Here is a 14,727-nt window from a genome sequence, read left to right as displayed (position 1 = left end):
CCACGTGGCCCACGTACTGCATCAAAGTATGCGTATGCAGCAATTAGGGTGGCCAGCTGGAAGGCATCAGAGGCGGTCAACGGTGTGATGGGGGATGGAGAGAAATGCGTGTGACCACTGGTGTGCGCTGCACGCATGTTTTGTGGACACACGCTGCATTCCTGGTACAAGCAAGAGCAGATGGTGATGAGAAGCAAGGTCCCGTTTGTGATGGCTGTAATCCCGGCCCACAAATTCTGCTGCTGCCCGTAGATGTGCTGCTGCTCTGTTGGTGTGCCCTTTCGGCCTTTCCCTTCCAACCGTTCTGCGCTCCCATCCTCCCTCATGTTGCTAGCGCTTGTGCACCATAAGTTACATGCTTCTCACGCTTTGCTCCTGATGCACATCCCTTGCCCTTACAAGTTACAACTGCACTGCCAGTGGGCTGGCGTCCACCCTTGTTCTCAAGAAGAAGCGAGGGGAGCCGTGCGCGCTCATTTGCCATACATCAAGGAAAGCTGAATATGCCCTCTTTCAGTGGGCTCCAATGCTGATCAGGCAGCACCAGTGGAAGCACCTCCTACGCAAACCCAGCCCTGACTTGTGTCCACTCGCAATTGCCTCCTCATGCAACCGTGCTCACTCTAGAGACCTTCTGCTCTGGCCAAAATGTATTCTTCACACACACCTACTTGTCAGCAAATCACATCTCTACTTATAAACTACAGCATGCAAATGCTAATGCCACAGGAGTGGCATGAACAATTTCACATAGCACCTTCGAACTCGGAAACAAAACTGTTTTAGGGCTAGCAAAAGATCATATGCAGGACTGGGGCCTGCTGATAGTCCCTCCGTTCTCCCCGTCTGTCCTGATGCGGAACCCTTTTGATACACGCCTTATGCAATGACATCTTTGTGTTCTGTACTTGCCACGGCCCAGCACTCTATATGACACCTCAGGAGGTTCGTGAAGCTGCCGGGACACAAAGGAAAAGGCCACACGAATACCAAACACCTAAAACACGTCCTCCGAGGTCCGCTCACTAAATATGCCCCGCAAGGGTTTGCTCTTTGTGCCTAAGCTCCATCGCAGTAGAGGCGGACACGCGCCAAGCAACCCTGCCTCCAGCACGCCTTGCCTCAACCTGCAGCTGCTTTCCTCATTTTGTTGACACCAGAGCACGCTCACAAAACAAACCGTACACTGGTGTCGGCATCAATTCGTCCGGCAGTAGCACCAAAATTAATGTCGTGGGTCTCCCTCGGGGGAGATGCTGCTTTGCGCCCAGTCCGAGACCGCGTCATTCCCAAAATGCGGGGCCAGCGGCCGGCTTGGACCTGGTTCAAACCCCATGACTGTTTCAAAGCAATCGGCATGTGCCATGAAATTCAAGCCCACACGACTACATCAACAACCCAACAGTGGGCACACGGTGTGTGAGCCGCCCAGGAATCCAAGCCAGAGCTCAAACAATGAAAGGCTAAGCCCCCAAAACAACAGACGCCTGACACACCAAAAACCCACATTACAACCTCGGGCACTAGTCAGCGTCTCATGTTGCATCTGCTTGCATCTTTTACCCGCCTCAAAAAAGAATGCGTAGGCCGTGCTGCTCCGCGCCAAGTGCGCTGAGGAAAATCAGACGGCATGCTATTAGACAAAAATGCCGGAAAACGTTCAGGGTGCGTATCTACTAGAAAGCTGTTCTTGCCGATACTCAACATCAGCAGAAACTGTAAACTCCGATAAGCCTGGTGGTGGCTTCATGTCGGCCTCGGTTTTGAGTGCCGTCCTATTACAGCTCACGGGCCATGACGACCGCCGCAACCGGCGCCGCGCCGGAGCTGCCCTCCAGCACCTCGCCGTCGCGGGGGACCGCAGCCATGGCCACCGCCTTGGCCTTGATCACCGCCGTCGCGGCTGCCACAGCGGTGGAGGCTGCGGCGGCGCGCGCCAGGGCGGTGTTGATGAACGCCCAGTCCGACACCAGCTGACGCAGCTCGCCGGCGCGGCTGGCGGCGGCCCAGCAGCGGGCGGCGGCCGTGTCCAGATCCATGGAGGAGGACACGGAGGCGCAGGCAGACTCGCAGGAGGAGGGCTGCGACAGCAGCATGGAAGGCACGGCGCGCAGGCCGCCGTTGGGCAGGAACGAGCCCAGCGCCACGTCCAGGCCGTGCAGGGCCGCCACGTTAGACACACGGCCCAGGTCGGCCAGAGCCTCCCGGCCGCGCAGGCCCGCGGCGGCGGCGGAGCGGGAGGCGGCGGCGCTGCGTTGCACGTAGCTGGCGCCCACGTGCACAAACACAAAGTGCACGGGGCCGGCCTCGCCGCCGTAGGTCCGGCGCAGACGCTCCAGCAGGGGCCCCTGGGCGCGGGCGGCGGCGTCCGATACGAAGACGGTGGCCAGCAGCGCTCCGGATTCGGCGGCCAGGCGGTGCTGCTCGAACCAGTGCGCGGCGGACGTCACCACAAGCCACTGGGAAGGAAGCGCCGCGAAGGGGCTGGCGGTGGCGGCGGGCGCGGGAGCGGTCGCGACGGCAATCTGTGGGCAACGAAAGGATGTACTTCAGAAACGGAACCCGTGTGGCCTGAGACTTAACCGGAAACGCAGCCATACACCATGACACTCAGGCACAAAGAACTGCTACAAACAAATTACAGCCACCGCGTCCGTTGTTGGACGCGAACCCAACTGCCATCCCGCATGGTCGGGCTGCATACCTTTGTGGAAGACTGCGCAGCCTGCCAGCTGGAGGTCGCAACCTCCAAGGCCTTGTCCGAAGTCTTGGTCTGGAGCGTGGATGCCAGGGTGAGGCCTGGGTTGAGGAGCCCCACCTTGGCGATAAGCGCGCTGGTCGCAGCGCTAGCGCCCAGCGCGAGCGCATTGTTCATCGTGTGCGAGCTCGATGCCTGCGCCCGGCACACCAGCGAGACGCTGCGAGCGATGGCGCCTGCAGACTTAACGCCTGCAGCGCGGCCGGACATGCCGACACGCTGGCGCTGAAGCTGGCTGATGGTGAGCGACATTTGCAGGCGAAGCGGAGCGTTGCACAGGACCGCGAAAGTGTCGGAATGAACGCCAGAAGGCAGAAGGAAGCGCGTGTCCAACAGGTTTTAGGCGCTTAGTTATTGAATTGCTGAGTTGCAGCAAGAGCGCTGGCGTTGCGGCGCGCGCAAGGGCACGAAGGGAGTTGGCGCGGAGTTGGGGAAGATAGTATCTGAACCGCACGCGCTGAGAAGGCTTCGCAGCTATGTGTATGTTAGTGCACTTGTGTGTGTTAGCACAACGACAGTAGTGGGGAAGGGAGCGGAAAACGAGCTTTTATGGAAACCGCGCCCGAATCCCCATCGACCAAAAGCGCACCGCTTTCCTGGCCTTTTGAATCACTGTCGATAGCGGGTCTTTATCATGAAATCATAGCCCTTAACCGGTGCCTCTCTCCGCAGACTAACTGCGCTGGCAGTGCGGTGTTGCATCCCGCGCAAGCGGCACCCGCATCGACGTAGGTTCTGACGCGGACTGGCAAGCGCGCCGGCGCTGGTGCATACATGACGGGGCTTGCTACCGTGTGTACATCTGTTGCGCTGCAGCCGCTCGCTTGCTTTCTAACGGTTGTGGCCATCCGTCGTGGTGTCCGCGCGGCAGGGGACAAAAGGCTGTACCGCCCGTGCCAGCTGACAGCGACTTCGCGGAACTCAGTCATCCGACAGCAAACACGAACCAGATGCAGCAGCAGCTGCGCACACCTTTGTCTGCCTGGTCCTCAGGGACGTTCATGGGTGGTATGCGTGGCGGTTTGAGCCTGTGGCAAAGGGGGCCGCGCCGGCGCCCTTCCACTCGACCATAACCAGGGAGGCAGGCCCTACTGGCTGCTGCACATAGGCGGATAAGCTTGACTGCTTGAGGCCTCTCCACGCGCCGACGCAACTAGTGCGCTCGTCGTTTACAGGAATCGAAGCACCGTACCGACCCATGGGCTGCCAAGCTGTAACATGTGCACACTGCCACGGCGAGGGTGGGCTGTACTGGCAGTGCTGCCCAGGGCTTGCATCTTCGGGGAGCGGCAAGAAACGGGCCCCGATGCAGGCCCTCGGGCATGAAGATTGGGCATTTCCGGGGTTGCACTCGCTGCGTGGGGCTGCATACGGTCCCTGAATCTCACCGACTACCCCTTCCCGGGGGGTGGGGAGGCGTAGCCTGGGCGCCCCCCCCCAAAAAAACCGCTAAAACCTAGGCGTTTTTGGGCTCCTGAATGCCGTGGGCGAGAACGTGGTTAGGCCCTTCTCGCCCTGGAAAATGCAAGCTGGCACTGTCGTGAAAGTGCGAGGTGGAATGCGACTGCGACTGACCTTGGCACTGTTGTCCGAATGGAGTGTGAGTTGGACAGGGGCTGGCAGAGGCTCGAGGGTTGGAAGCGAGTTAGGGACGGCAGAGATGACTCCTATCACACAGGGACACTCCGGAACACACTGCACGTTTCCCCCGGCGGGGCCCTGGGAGGTTTCGGCAGACTACCAAGACTGTGTCATGACACGACAGCAGCAACGGTCGATACTCGGTGTCAACAGTGTCACACATGATGCTCCGCACACCTTGCTGCAAGCAGCGGAACTGTGAGGCGCGCACGTCTCTCCACACGCAGGACAATCAAGGCGCGAGCAGTAGCTGGCCTCTTAGAACTCGTCAACATCAGCGCCCGCCTGCGAGCCGGGCGCCGGCACCTCCCCGCCATCACTGCCGCGGCCGCCCTGGGGCTCCGCTGCCATGCCCGCCTCCACGCCGTGCGTGTGCGGGTCCAGGTGCTGCCGCTTGTTGGCACCCACGCCGCCTGCGCCGCCCGCGCTCTCCTGCCGCGCACCGAGCGGCGCCTCCCGCCCCTCCAGCTCCGCGCGAGCGGCGCCGTCGGCGGCGTTGCTGCTGCTGCGATGCTTGCCCAGCGCCTGGCCCTGCCGCCCGCTGCCACCACCGCCTGCCATGCCGCCTTTTGGAGCGGCGCCGCGTACCCCTGCGCCAGCACCCGCCTCCACCGCTGCCTCCGCTTCGTCAAGCTCCTCCCTCGGCGCCGCCACCTTGGCTGGCCCCCACACCAGCTCCCAGCCCGCCCCGCTGCCGCATCCCCCGCCGTCATCCCTGCCTGACGTCCCACCGACTGCGGCTGCAATGACGGCGGCAACGGCGTCTGCCGCCGCCGCGCCGCCCTGCACCACACCGCCGCCGCCGCGGCCCAGCGCGGTGCTGCCCACGGCAGGCCCTGCCAGGCCCCCCGCTGCCGCCGCGCCTCCGTCCTCCGCACCAGACTGCTGGAGGCGGAACACCGCCATTTGGGTGGCCCCGCCCGGGGCTGAGCCAGGCAGCACCAGCACGTCCCCCTCGCCGCCTGCACCTCCGTCTCCTCCGTCTCCTCCGCCGCTACCGCCAGCCTCCGCCTCTGCCTCTGCCTCCGCCTCCGCCTCCGCCTCCGCCTGCGCCTGCGCCTCCGCCTCCGCCTCCGCCTCCGCATGCGCCTCCACCTCCACCTCCATGATCAGCTGCATGGCCTCCTGCTCGTCAGTGGCGGTGCCGATGTCCTCGAAGCTGCGTGGAGCAGGCGCACATATACATACACACATCACATGCGCATCACACACACGTGCTCATCTTGAGCGGTAATGACGATGAGCGCAGCAGGGTGGCTAGGGACCGGCTGGCTCTATGTCTTCGGACAGCACACCCCGCCGCCTTTGCTGTCGTGCCTTTACTCCATCCGGCTATTACCGCTCTTATCCACCCGCACATGGGCCCACGTCCTGTCACTGCCGCACACGGGCAGCCGCACCTGACGTCGTAGCCCCACTCCGCCGCCAGCCCTCGGGCCCAGCTGCGGAACTCGGCCCGCGTCCACTCAAAGCGGTGGTCCGCGCACCGCAGCGGCAGCCCGTCCCTGCCCGGAGGTCCCGGCCACTCGCTACCAGGCGGCAGCGCCGCCAGACTGCGGCCAGCGCCACTGCCTCCGCGGCCCCCGTTACCGGCGGTTGGCGGCGCCGCCTTCGGCGCCGCCGCGCGTTGCGCTGCCAACCGCTCCGCGGCCCGCAGCACTGCGTTGTACTCCCAGTTGGGTGTGGTGATCAGCAGCAGCCGCGGCCGCAGCCCGCCCAGCACACACGGGCCCACCAGCCTGCAGGCGCAACAACAGGCGGGGGGCAGCGGGGCCGCGGCGGCTGGTTTGCGAGCACCGTACATGCTCACCAATGCGCCCTGGGGGCAACGTGCATGCGAAGAGCATGCGTTCCGCTCATATCATCACACATTTACCACACAACAACCGCAAAACGCCACCCGCACTCACGCCAGCGGCTGCGGGTCCAGGTGCTCAACCACCTCCACCATAGCGGCAGCGTCGCAGCCGCGCAGCCCCGGCGGCAGCAGCTCCGCCGGCTGGGCACTGCCGCCGCTGCCGTCGCCGCCTGGCGCCCCCGCGGCGGCCAGCAGTGGTGTCATGGCGCTGCCGCGGTAGAGGCTGACCTCTACCGGCACCGGCACAGACTCCTGAGGGGCGGGAGAGGAAAGAAATGACAGACGCGTCGCAGGCAGGACACGGCTTACAGGGTTAACGCCGCTAACACATGGCAAGAGGCACGCTGCATGGTGCGGTTAGGTCAGGGTGGCAAGTAATGGCAAGGGAGGCACACAAGCTCTGTCGCACCTCGCCGTTCACCGGCAGTGACTCCAGCTCCGCCGCCGCCGCCGTCAGCCGCCCCAGCCGCCGCCCGCCGTCCGCCAGGACGCGGCCGCTGATGTCCACCCCCACACAGCGGTGCAGCGGCCCGCCGGCGTCGGCGCCGTGCCGGCCCAGCAGCAGCCCCTCAATCAGCTTGGCGTCACCGCAGCCTGAAGGCGCGGGTCAGTCGTTCATGAGAGACGGACTGAGTGGATCACGTGTTTAGTTGGGGCAGGAAATGCGATTGGAGTGATGCCGTTGCCATAAGGCATATTTGTCATCAACAATTGAGAATTGCCCTGCGCTGGCACGCACCTAGGTCGAGAAGGCTGGCCGCGCCCTCGCGCCGCAAAGCCGCCGCCACCGCCTGTGCCATACGAAAGGTCCCCAGGCACGACCTCAGCAGCGGTATAGCACAGACACTGCCCGGCGTTTGGGCGGGTCTCGTTCCTTTTCGTTGTTCAACACAGGGCCCCGCGCAATTTGACATTTCTCATCCACGCGCAACGCATGGTATCGAGCCTCTCTGGTCTGTCCACCCTCTCTGGTCTGTCTACCCTCCCGCCACACACACCTGCATGCGTTGTGCGCCCAGCGGCGGACTGAAGAGCGCCGGGCCACCGCCACTGCCCGCCACGTGCCCGCGGCCCTCCACCACAGGCAGCGAGCAGTGTAGCAGCCGCATCTCGCACACCGCCTCCACACAGCTGCCGGCACCCGCTGCTGCTGCCGCCGCGGCGGGCGGCCACGTGCGCCCTTGCCCCTGCCCCTGGGTGAAGGGGTTCACTCCGTCCAGATAAACCGGCAGCCTGCACGCCGATGTTGTGTAGGGGGGGTTGGTGGCGAGGTTTCGCAAGTTACAACGCGCGAAGAAGGTTGATAGACTTGCAGCGCAGCAGCGCAAGCGCAATGAGTGCAGGCAATGCGCCCACCTGAAGCGGGCTCGGCCGCCCACTCGCAGCCGCCTCAGAGCCGCATCCAGCTGCGGCGGCACCGCGCCCCGGCCGCCGGCGCCCACACACAGGCTCAGACTGGCGTGCTGCTCCAGCACCACACAGCGACTGCTGCCGCCGCCCGGCGAGCCACACGGCGACCCCGAGCCCGACGGCGCACCACTGACGCCGCCGCCACCTGCCGCGGCTCCGCCCATTACCACATCTTGCTGCTGCTGCTGCTCGTCTAGGGCGCCGGCGGAGGCCACGTCAGCGACACCTGCGGCTGCAGCCGCCGCCGCCGCCGCCCTCGTCTTGACGGCAGAAGCGGCGCCGCTGTTTCCGCCAGCCCCGCCAGCGGCGGCCGTGGTGTAGGCGATGGGCCCGGCGGGCTCGGGGCCGGCAGCAGTGTGAGGGGGCTGCCGGGGGCTGTGCGTGTGTGTGAGGTACAGCGTGTACGACACCTGCGCGCAAGAGTGAGGAAGGAGCGCAGCGGGCGAGGCAGCCGCTGGGCTGAATGAAGACGTGTATGTTTTCCGGGCTGCACATGGATTGCCCCCTAGCTGGGTCCTCCCCACTCGCCACGTGCACCCCATACCAGTACCGTCGCCCCTCCTGCCGCCTGCGCGGCCGCACCTTGGCCATGCATCCCTCTCGGGGCTGGCGGGCGTGTGCCAGGCCCTCCTCCAGCACCTGCACACCCGCAGCCCCCTCCACCTCCACCTCCTCCACCTCGTCCTCCTCCTCGGGCGCCTCACCAGGCGCCCCCACTCCGCCTGCAGCAGCCCTGCCCTCGGCCTCCATGCGCGCCACGCCAGCCCCTTGCCCCGGCGGCTGCGGGGCCTGGTGCGCCAGCCGTGGCCCCGTGTTGAGGCATGTGGCGTCCAGGCGCTGCAGCTGGTGCAGCGCCGCCAGAGCCGCCTGCTGCACCGCCAGGTCCAGCGGGGCGGGGCCTGCACACGGAAACGTGCGTGCGTGCGTGTATGTGTGTCGTGTATGTGTGTGTGTGCTGTGTGTGTGTGTGTGTGTGTGTGTTAAAGAGCACAAGGAAAACGTTGCGCAAAGACAGTGTATGCGATGCAGCAAAGCGACGGTTTACGGATGTTACCTGAAGTTACCTCGCATACCTGCTGCGGTGAGCCGCCGGTCTTACCAACCGGAAATCGCGCAACCCCCGCTACTCTAACCTCGAGGGGGGATTAGTGTCCACACGCTCTCAAGGGTGCAAACCCATGCATGTGCTCACGGTACCGTGAGGCCCAGGCACTCCTACGATTCCTAGCTCCGCGTCGCTACTCCTGGCCGCTAAGTCCAAGCTCCCGCCCAATCCTCGATGAAATTCTCACCTACGAGCGAATAAGAAAACAACAGAGCACAGGGTGGCAGCAGGGGAGTGTCACGAACAAGAGCGAAGGAACATGTTAGCGCGGCGGCGCGCGACTAGCAAGAGCAAACACGCAGCCCAGTCCCAGCCCAATTAACTATATTAGGGGTTGCGCGATTTGGGAAAGAGACGGAGGGTGGGCGACCACGAGCAAGTAAACAGGCGGGGGACGGCATGGGCGCATGCATGACGGCAAATGCAAATGTGTGTGTGTGTGTGTGTCAGAGACGAACACAAGCAATTGTGTATGTACGCCGACGGGCTGGCAATGTGCGTGGCCGCGGCACCGCCACGTGCGGTGGAGCCAGCAGAGCAATGCGCGCGGCGGCGGTCGGGACCCCAAGCCCCAAACCCCCAAGCCCCCACTTGCTCACCTGCAGTCACCTTGTACGGCAGACCCAGGAAGTTTGTCCCCCTCACCACCGCCACACCCTCCCCCGGCAGGTCCACATCTGGCACCTGGCAGGACGAGCACGAGGACGAGCAGGAGGAGGACAGGAGGAGAAAGGCAGTGTTGCAAGTAAGCGCAAGTGCGGCGACTGGGGCTCTAGACCAGTTGCAGGTTTCACTGGGCCTTGGCGTCCGCCCGGCGTGTCACACCTGTCTCTCCGTACCTCCTGCTAGCTTCCACGGCAGACAGCCCCACGCGCCCAGCCTTACAGACAACCCAGTCATATACCCACACCCCCCCACCTACACCCACCCACATACATACACACACATGTATACACACACGCGCGCCCGCCCGCGCTTGCTGTTTCCCTTATATATATACACACACACACGCCCACCCACCTCCAGGTCAATCTGTACAGTGGCACCCACAGCCGCCCGGTACTGCGCCGCCGCCTCCATCTCGGCCACAGTCGCCGCCCCCGCCCCCCCGCCTGCACATGGCGGCGGTGGGTGCGCGGCCACGTAGCCGTCCAGCAGCTGGCGGGGCAGCGGGCCCAACCAGCTGGAGGGGCCGCTGCGGTGGGCACCCGAGTCGCAGCACAACGGGGTGTGTGAGCGTGACGATGTTGAAGCGTGATGCAGCAGGGGTTGTTGCGCACATAGGGTGCGCATACCGGTACGCATGCAGGCCAGCAACTGCGCACGATCCCAAGGACCCTCCCCTCTTCGCCGTCGTCCTAGCCCAACTACTCCCAAGTCCTCATAGCTGCCGAAGTTCTCGATAGCCACGCGGCTCACCGGAACTCCCGCGGCAGCCCCCGCAGCAGCAGCGGCGCGTGCAGCGCGCGCACGTAGGCGGCGGCGGGCGTGGCGGCGGCGGCCGTGGCCCACCACTGCGCGGCGCCGTACGACCGCCACTTCATCACGTGGTGGTTCTTGCGCACGTGCGGCGTGGGGCTCTGGCGGCACGTGGTCGCCACCGCGTCGCCGTACACTGGCCGGCCCGCCAGCCACGTGGCACGTACGTTCAGCTGCTGGCTCGCTAGGCACGGCAGTACGACTCCGCCGGCTCCGCCGCCGCCGCCAGGTGCGGCTGCCCCGGCGGCGGCGGTTGGTCCGAAAGCAATGGTGAGGATAGCGGAGGAGGGGTCGTAGAGCAGGGGCGCGTCGTCGCCGCGGGCGGTGTCGGTGGCGGTGGCGGGCGTGGGTGCGGGCAGCGGCGGGAGCAGCAGGCGGGAGTAGAGCGAGGGCTCGGGCAGTGTGACGGAGGTGGGGTGCAGTACTGCCGGAACGGAGGAACCGTCGCCGCCACCGCCGCCGCCGCCGCCACCGGTACCTATGCCGGCGGCACCGCCCTCCAGCCGTGGGCTTGTGGGGGCGGAGGCCAGAGGTGAAGTGGGACCAGCCGCGGGCTGCTGCGTGTGCTGGTGCGGGTGGTGGTGGTGGTGGTGGTGCTCTGGGTGGCGGTGCTGCGTCCGGGTGGCGCTGTCAGCGCCGGCGTGGCCGCTGGTGTGGGCGGCGTTAGCCTGCCGGTGCGCGGTGCTGGTGGTTGGGGAGACGTCGGCGCGCTCGGGCCCGCGCACTGCATGAGGGCATCAACAGCAAATGTTGAAGATGTGCACCAACACACAGATGTACTCCACATGGGGTGACCCCATGCAACCCCAGCCCTGCATCCTAAGCCGCTTCTCCGATGCGCACGCTGCCCTCCACCACGCCTGACACACCTTCGTTGCCGTCCGCATCCCAGTCCATGGCCGCCGGCCCCCGGTGCACCGCCAGTGTCAATGTGGAGTCCACGCGGTACGCCACAGCCGTCACAGCCGGAGGGCCCAACGGCACCGCCGCACTGCCGCCGCCGCCCCCACTGACACCACTGGTGGTAACGCCGCCACCGCCGCCGCCACCTCCTGCGCTCCGCGCGGCACCTGACGCGCTGCCCTGTGGTTGCTGCTGCTGCTGCGCCCGCGGCGCGGCCGCGGCGGCCGGCGCAGAGAAGACGGACGGCTCCGGGCTTCGTACCGCCGCGCTGTCTCCCTCGCCGCCCTCCACCGCCGCCGCGCTCTTCTGCTGCGCGTGGCGCGGCGGCTGCTGCAGCTGGATGGACTGCTGCGAGCCGACTGACGTGGTGCGGCGTGGCGCGGGCGGCCGCATCTCGCCCGCCGCCGCTGCATGGCTGGCGCCGCCGCCGCCGCCGCCGCCAACACGACCAGCAGCCGCAGGAGCGGCATTGGTGTCCAGGGCGGTGCCAGTTGCGCCTGCGGCGCCGGTGCCAGGCGCGGGCGTCTCGTTCTCTCCGCTTTGTGGCTGCGGCTGCGGCTGCGGCTGGTGCGCCGGCACGAGGCCGCCGGGGGCGCTGCTCAGCGTCTCGGCCAGCCGCCAGGAGCCGCCTGCAGGTGAGGGGGGTAGCATAGAGGGACGTGTTGATTAGGCGGTACTAGGGCATGCGGCGGTACTAGGGCATGCGGCGAACACGGCGACTGGCAAAGGGGTCGTGTGGTTTCATGCTGCGCGCCGCCGGTAAAGCGGACCCGAGCCCGGTCTCACACCTTCGTCCATGGGTGCCGGCTCTCCGCCCTCACCAGTCGCCTCCATTGGACCGGGTGCGGCGCCCGGCGCCCCAGCCTGGCCCGCCCCCTCCGCCGCCGCCTCCGTCTCTCCGCCACCCCGCGGGTCGCGTGCGACTGTGGCCTTGTGCCCCACTCGGCCCCACTGCAGCACGTGTGCGGGCGAGGGGCAGCCCAGCAGTGCCGCCACGCCGGCCAGCAGCGGGGTGCGCACCGACAGCCGCTCCTCACGCAGCGGCAGGCTGGGGGGGGGTGGCGACGTGGTGAGGCGTGGTGAGGCATGGTGAGGCGGGGCGGGCGGGGTTTGTTTGGGGTTGACATGGTATCGGTGCATGGATGAGGCAATCCAGGCTGCAGCATTTGGGTGCTCCTGGTATGTATACCCCCGGCCTCCAACACACACACACACACACACAAGCAGCATACAGCCCGCACACGGCACCCTCCCGCCAGCAGCCCCACCTGCTGTCCGCAGGTATGACCACCACGCCCGCCGCGCCGCCGGCCGCCACCACCTCCGCCTCCATCTGCTCGCTGAGGTTGCCGGGCGGCGCGGCGGCGGCCGCCTCCGCCGCCAGGCGCACACTCAGCCCGCTGGGCGCCAGCTCCAAGCCCAGCGCCGCCAGCCCAGTGGCATGGCTGGTGCTGGTGCCGCCGCCGGGCCTGCCGGCTCCGCCTGACGACGGCTCCTCGGCCGCCGCTTGCGCCGCCAGCTCCCGCCGCATGAGGTCCACCAGCTGTGTGTGTGTGTGTGCATATGTGTGTGTGTGTGTTGACACGAACACGCAAGCAGCGACACACAAAGCGTCGGACGCATGCGTGCATGGGCAATGCGTGTGCAATGCGTGTGCAAATGCGTGTGTGTGTGTGCGTGTGCGTGTCGTGGTGGAGGAGACACCAGGCCGGCCGCAACAGGCTCCACGCCACACACCACCGGCACCCCAGCGCTTGCGGCCACCCGCCCCTGCACCGCTCCCACACGACCGGTACACCCCGAGCGCACCAGTGCCGGGTCGACTGCGACGGCGCCTCCCGCCGTCTCGGCCCCGCCGCTCGCTCCCGCTCCCGGCCCGTACTCCTTGGCCCAGCCCCTCAGCATGCGGCTGTGCACCAGTCCACTCAGCGGCAGCCAGCCGTCGTGGTAGGCGGCGCCCGCCACCGCCACACCGTGCACCTCGGGGTCACGATACAGGCCCTGAACGGATGAGGACGAGGAGGCGGCGGAGCAGGAGGCATGGCCTTCAGTCAAGCTACTCGAGCTTGCAACGCCGCTGGTTACAATCCTTTACTGCCTCTCATCTTCCCGCCAGAAGAGCCCAGCCAGACCAGCCAGCCGTGCCGTGTCGAGATCTCACACAACCCCACCGCCCGCCCCCACCACCCCCCGGCGCACCTGCGGGCTGAGCACCCGGGCCGCCAGTGTGCGCACCAGCGACTCCTCGTAGGGCTTGGTGGCGCCGTACGCGGGCTGCTCGGCCAGGAAGGCGAAGGCGGTGGCGGCGGCGGCGTCCTGACGGGGGATGAGGGATGGATGGGTCATGGGGGATGGGGGCGGCGGCGGTCACAGATGTCGGGGCGTGTGTTGCAGAGGTCATGAGGCAGAGAAGAAGACATGGAACGGTGGAATGGTGCGATGCAAAGCGGCGCGCGTTCCGCGGCGTGTCGTTATGTGCGCGACTGAGGAGTGCCCCGGATACACCTGCAGCCCCGCAGCCATGGACTGTGGCCCGTCAGCTGCCGCCACCTAACCTACATGGCGCTCATCCTCCGCTACAGCCCAGTCGCCCCTTCCGGCCCCTAAGGCACAGGCATGCAGCATGCGATGCATGTACAGTCCGATCGAGCCATCCGCAACAGCTGGTCCGACCACTGGTGTCAACTGGGAAGAGCTCTGAGACAGTGGTGCCTTCACCACACCCACAACCCCGCGCTACCCTCCATACCCCTTCACCCCGCGACGCTAGCCGCTCACCATTGCTGCCTTCTTGCTTCGCCCCTCCTCTTGGAACACCTGTTCAGGCATAGTCTCTCCCTCGACGGTCACCCCAGGCAGCGTGACCGAGCAGACGAAACGCTGAACGGCACCATCAATGGGCGCCGGAACCGCATCATAGCGGGGTTGTGGGCCTTTGGCTCTTTGGTAAAATTGATTGATAAGCGACTTCGGGTTCTGCTGTGAAGCGTGAGACATTCTTGCGGGAATTGCGTTGGTCTTCGTGTTTTGCCTGGTCAGGCTTGACAGTAGTGACGTGTTTGATCTTGCATTCATCATATGTGTGCAGATAGAGTAGTGGTGAGCACTGCAGCGGTCAGGGTAAGGCAACAAAAGAAACGGTGCATTCCGAGACTGCTCCCGATCGCTGCCTCGCGGCTCGCGCCTTAGGGATCGGCCGCGAGCGCTAACAAGCAGATGCAGGCATGCAGCCCTTGCTCTCCATGCTGCTCCACAGTATGGTCGCGTGGGCGGACGTGCGGCGGGAGGAGCTTCTTTGACCCGAGGGTCACCAGGTTAAGCGAACCCCCCCTGCCACCCGGTCCCCCAATCCTCCCGGCCTTTCGCCCTCTCCTGAAGCAATGGCGCAGGTTCCGTTTGCGCGCTTCATCTGGAATCCTCGCAGCCATACCGGGGTACAAAATGGCAGGCTGGGCGGCTGGGGGCAGTGCCCGTGCAAGGCGCGAAGCATGTGCATACGTGTGCATGATCGTGATAGGATGGCGCAGAGAAGGCACGATCGAGACACCAGTTTGCGGTGTCTTGAAAGCGCGC

At 65.8% G+C, this 14,727-nt stretch overlaps 2 protein-coding genes across 2 annotated transcripts; both read right to left on the bottom strand.

The window, feature by feature from the left end:
- Window positions 1–339: 339 nt before the first annotated feature.
- On the bottom strand, window positions 340–3,484 carry CHLRE_03g191250v5 (uncharacterized protein). The gene is made up of 2 exons (XM_001691828.2): window positions 2,705–3,484; window positions 340–2,525 (listed from the first exon to the last, which is right to left on the bottom strand). Exons 1-2 carry the CDS (start codon window positions 3,008–3,010, stop codon window positions 1,779–1,781), a joined length of 1,053 nt encoding a protein of 350 aa, XP_001691880.2. The 5' UTR covers window positions 3,011–3,484; the 3' UTR covers window positions 340–1,778.
- Window positions 3,485–4,392: 908 nt separating this feature from the next.
- Window positions 4,393–14,224, bottom strand: CHLRE_03g191200v5 (uncharacterized protein). Its single transcript, XM_043061180.1, has 17 exons — window positions 13,933–14,224; window positions 13,354–13,470; window positions 12,964–13,155; window positions 12,423–12,697; window positions 11,943–12,202; window positions 11,121–11,783; window positions 10,192–10,975; window positions 9,793–9,967; window positions 9,372–9,456; window positions 8,250–8,566; window positions 7,614–8,077; window positions 7,256–7,490; window positions 6,997–7,048; window positions 6,667–6,851; window positions 6,310–6,509; window positions 5,800–6,138; window positions 4,393–5,558 (listed from the first exon to the last, which is right to left on the bottom strand). Exons 1-17 carry the CDS (start codon window positions 13,981–13,983, stop codon window positions 4,658–4,660), a joined length of 5,295 nt encoding a protein of 1,764 aa, XP_042926309.1. The 5' UTR covers window positions 13,984–14,224; the 3' UTR covers window positions 4,393–4,657.
- Window positions 14,225–14,727: the final 503 nt, after the last annotated feature.

Source organism: Chlamydomonas reinhardtii, chromosome 3, assembly GCF_000002595.2.
Source record: "Chlamydomonas reinhardtii strain CC-503 cw92 mt+ chromosome 3, whole genome shotgun sequence".
Taxonomy (NCBI): domain Eukaryota; kingdom Viridiplantae; phylum Chlorophyta; class Chlorophyceae; order Chlamydomonadales; family Chlamydomonadaceae; genus Chlamydomonas; species Chlamydomonas reinhardtii.
Note: the sequence above shows the minus strand (reverse complement) of the source record. Positions and strands in the feature narration are given on the sequence as shown.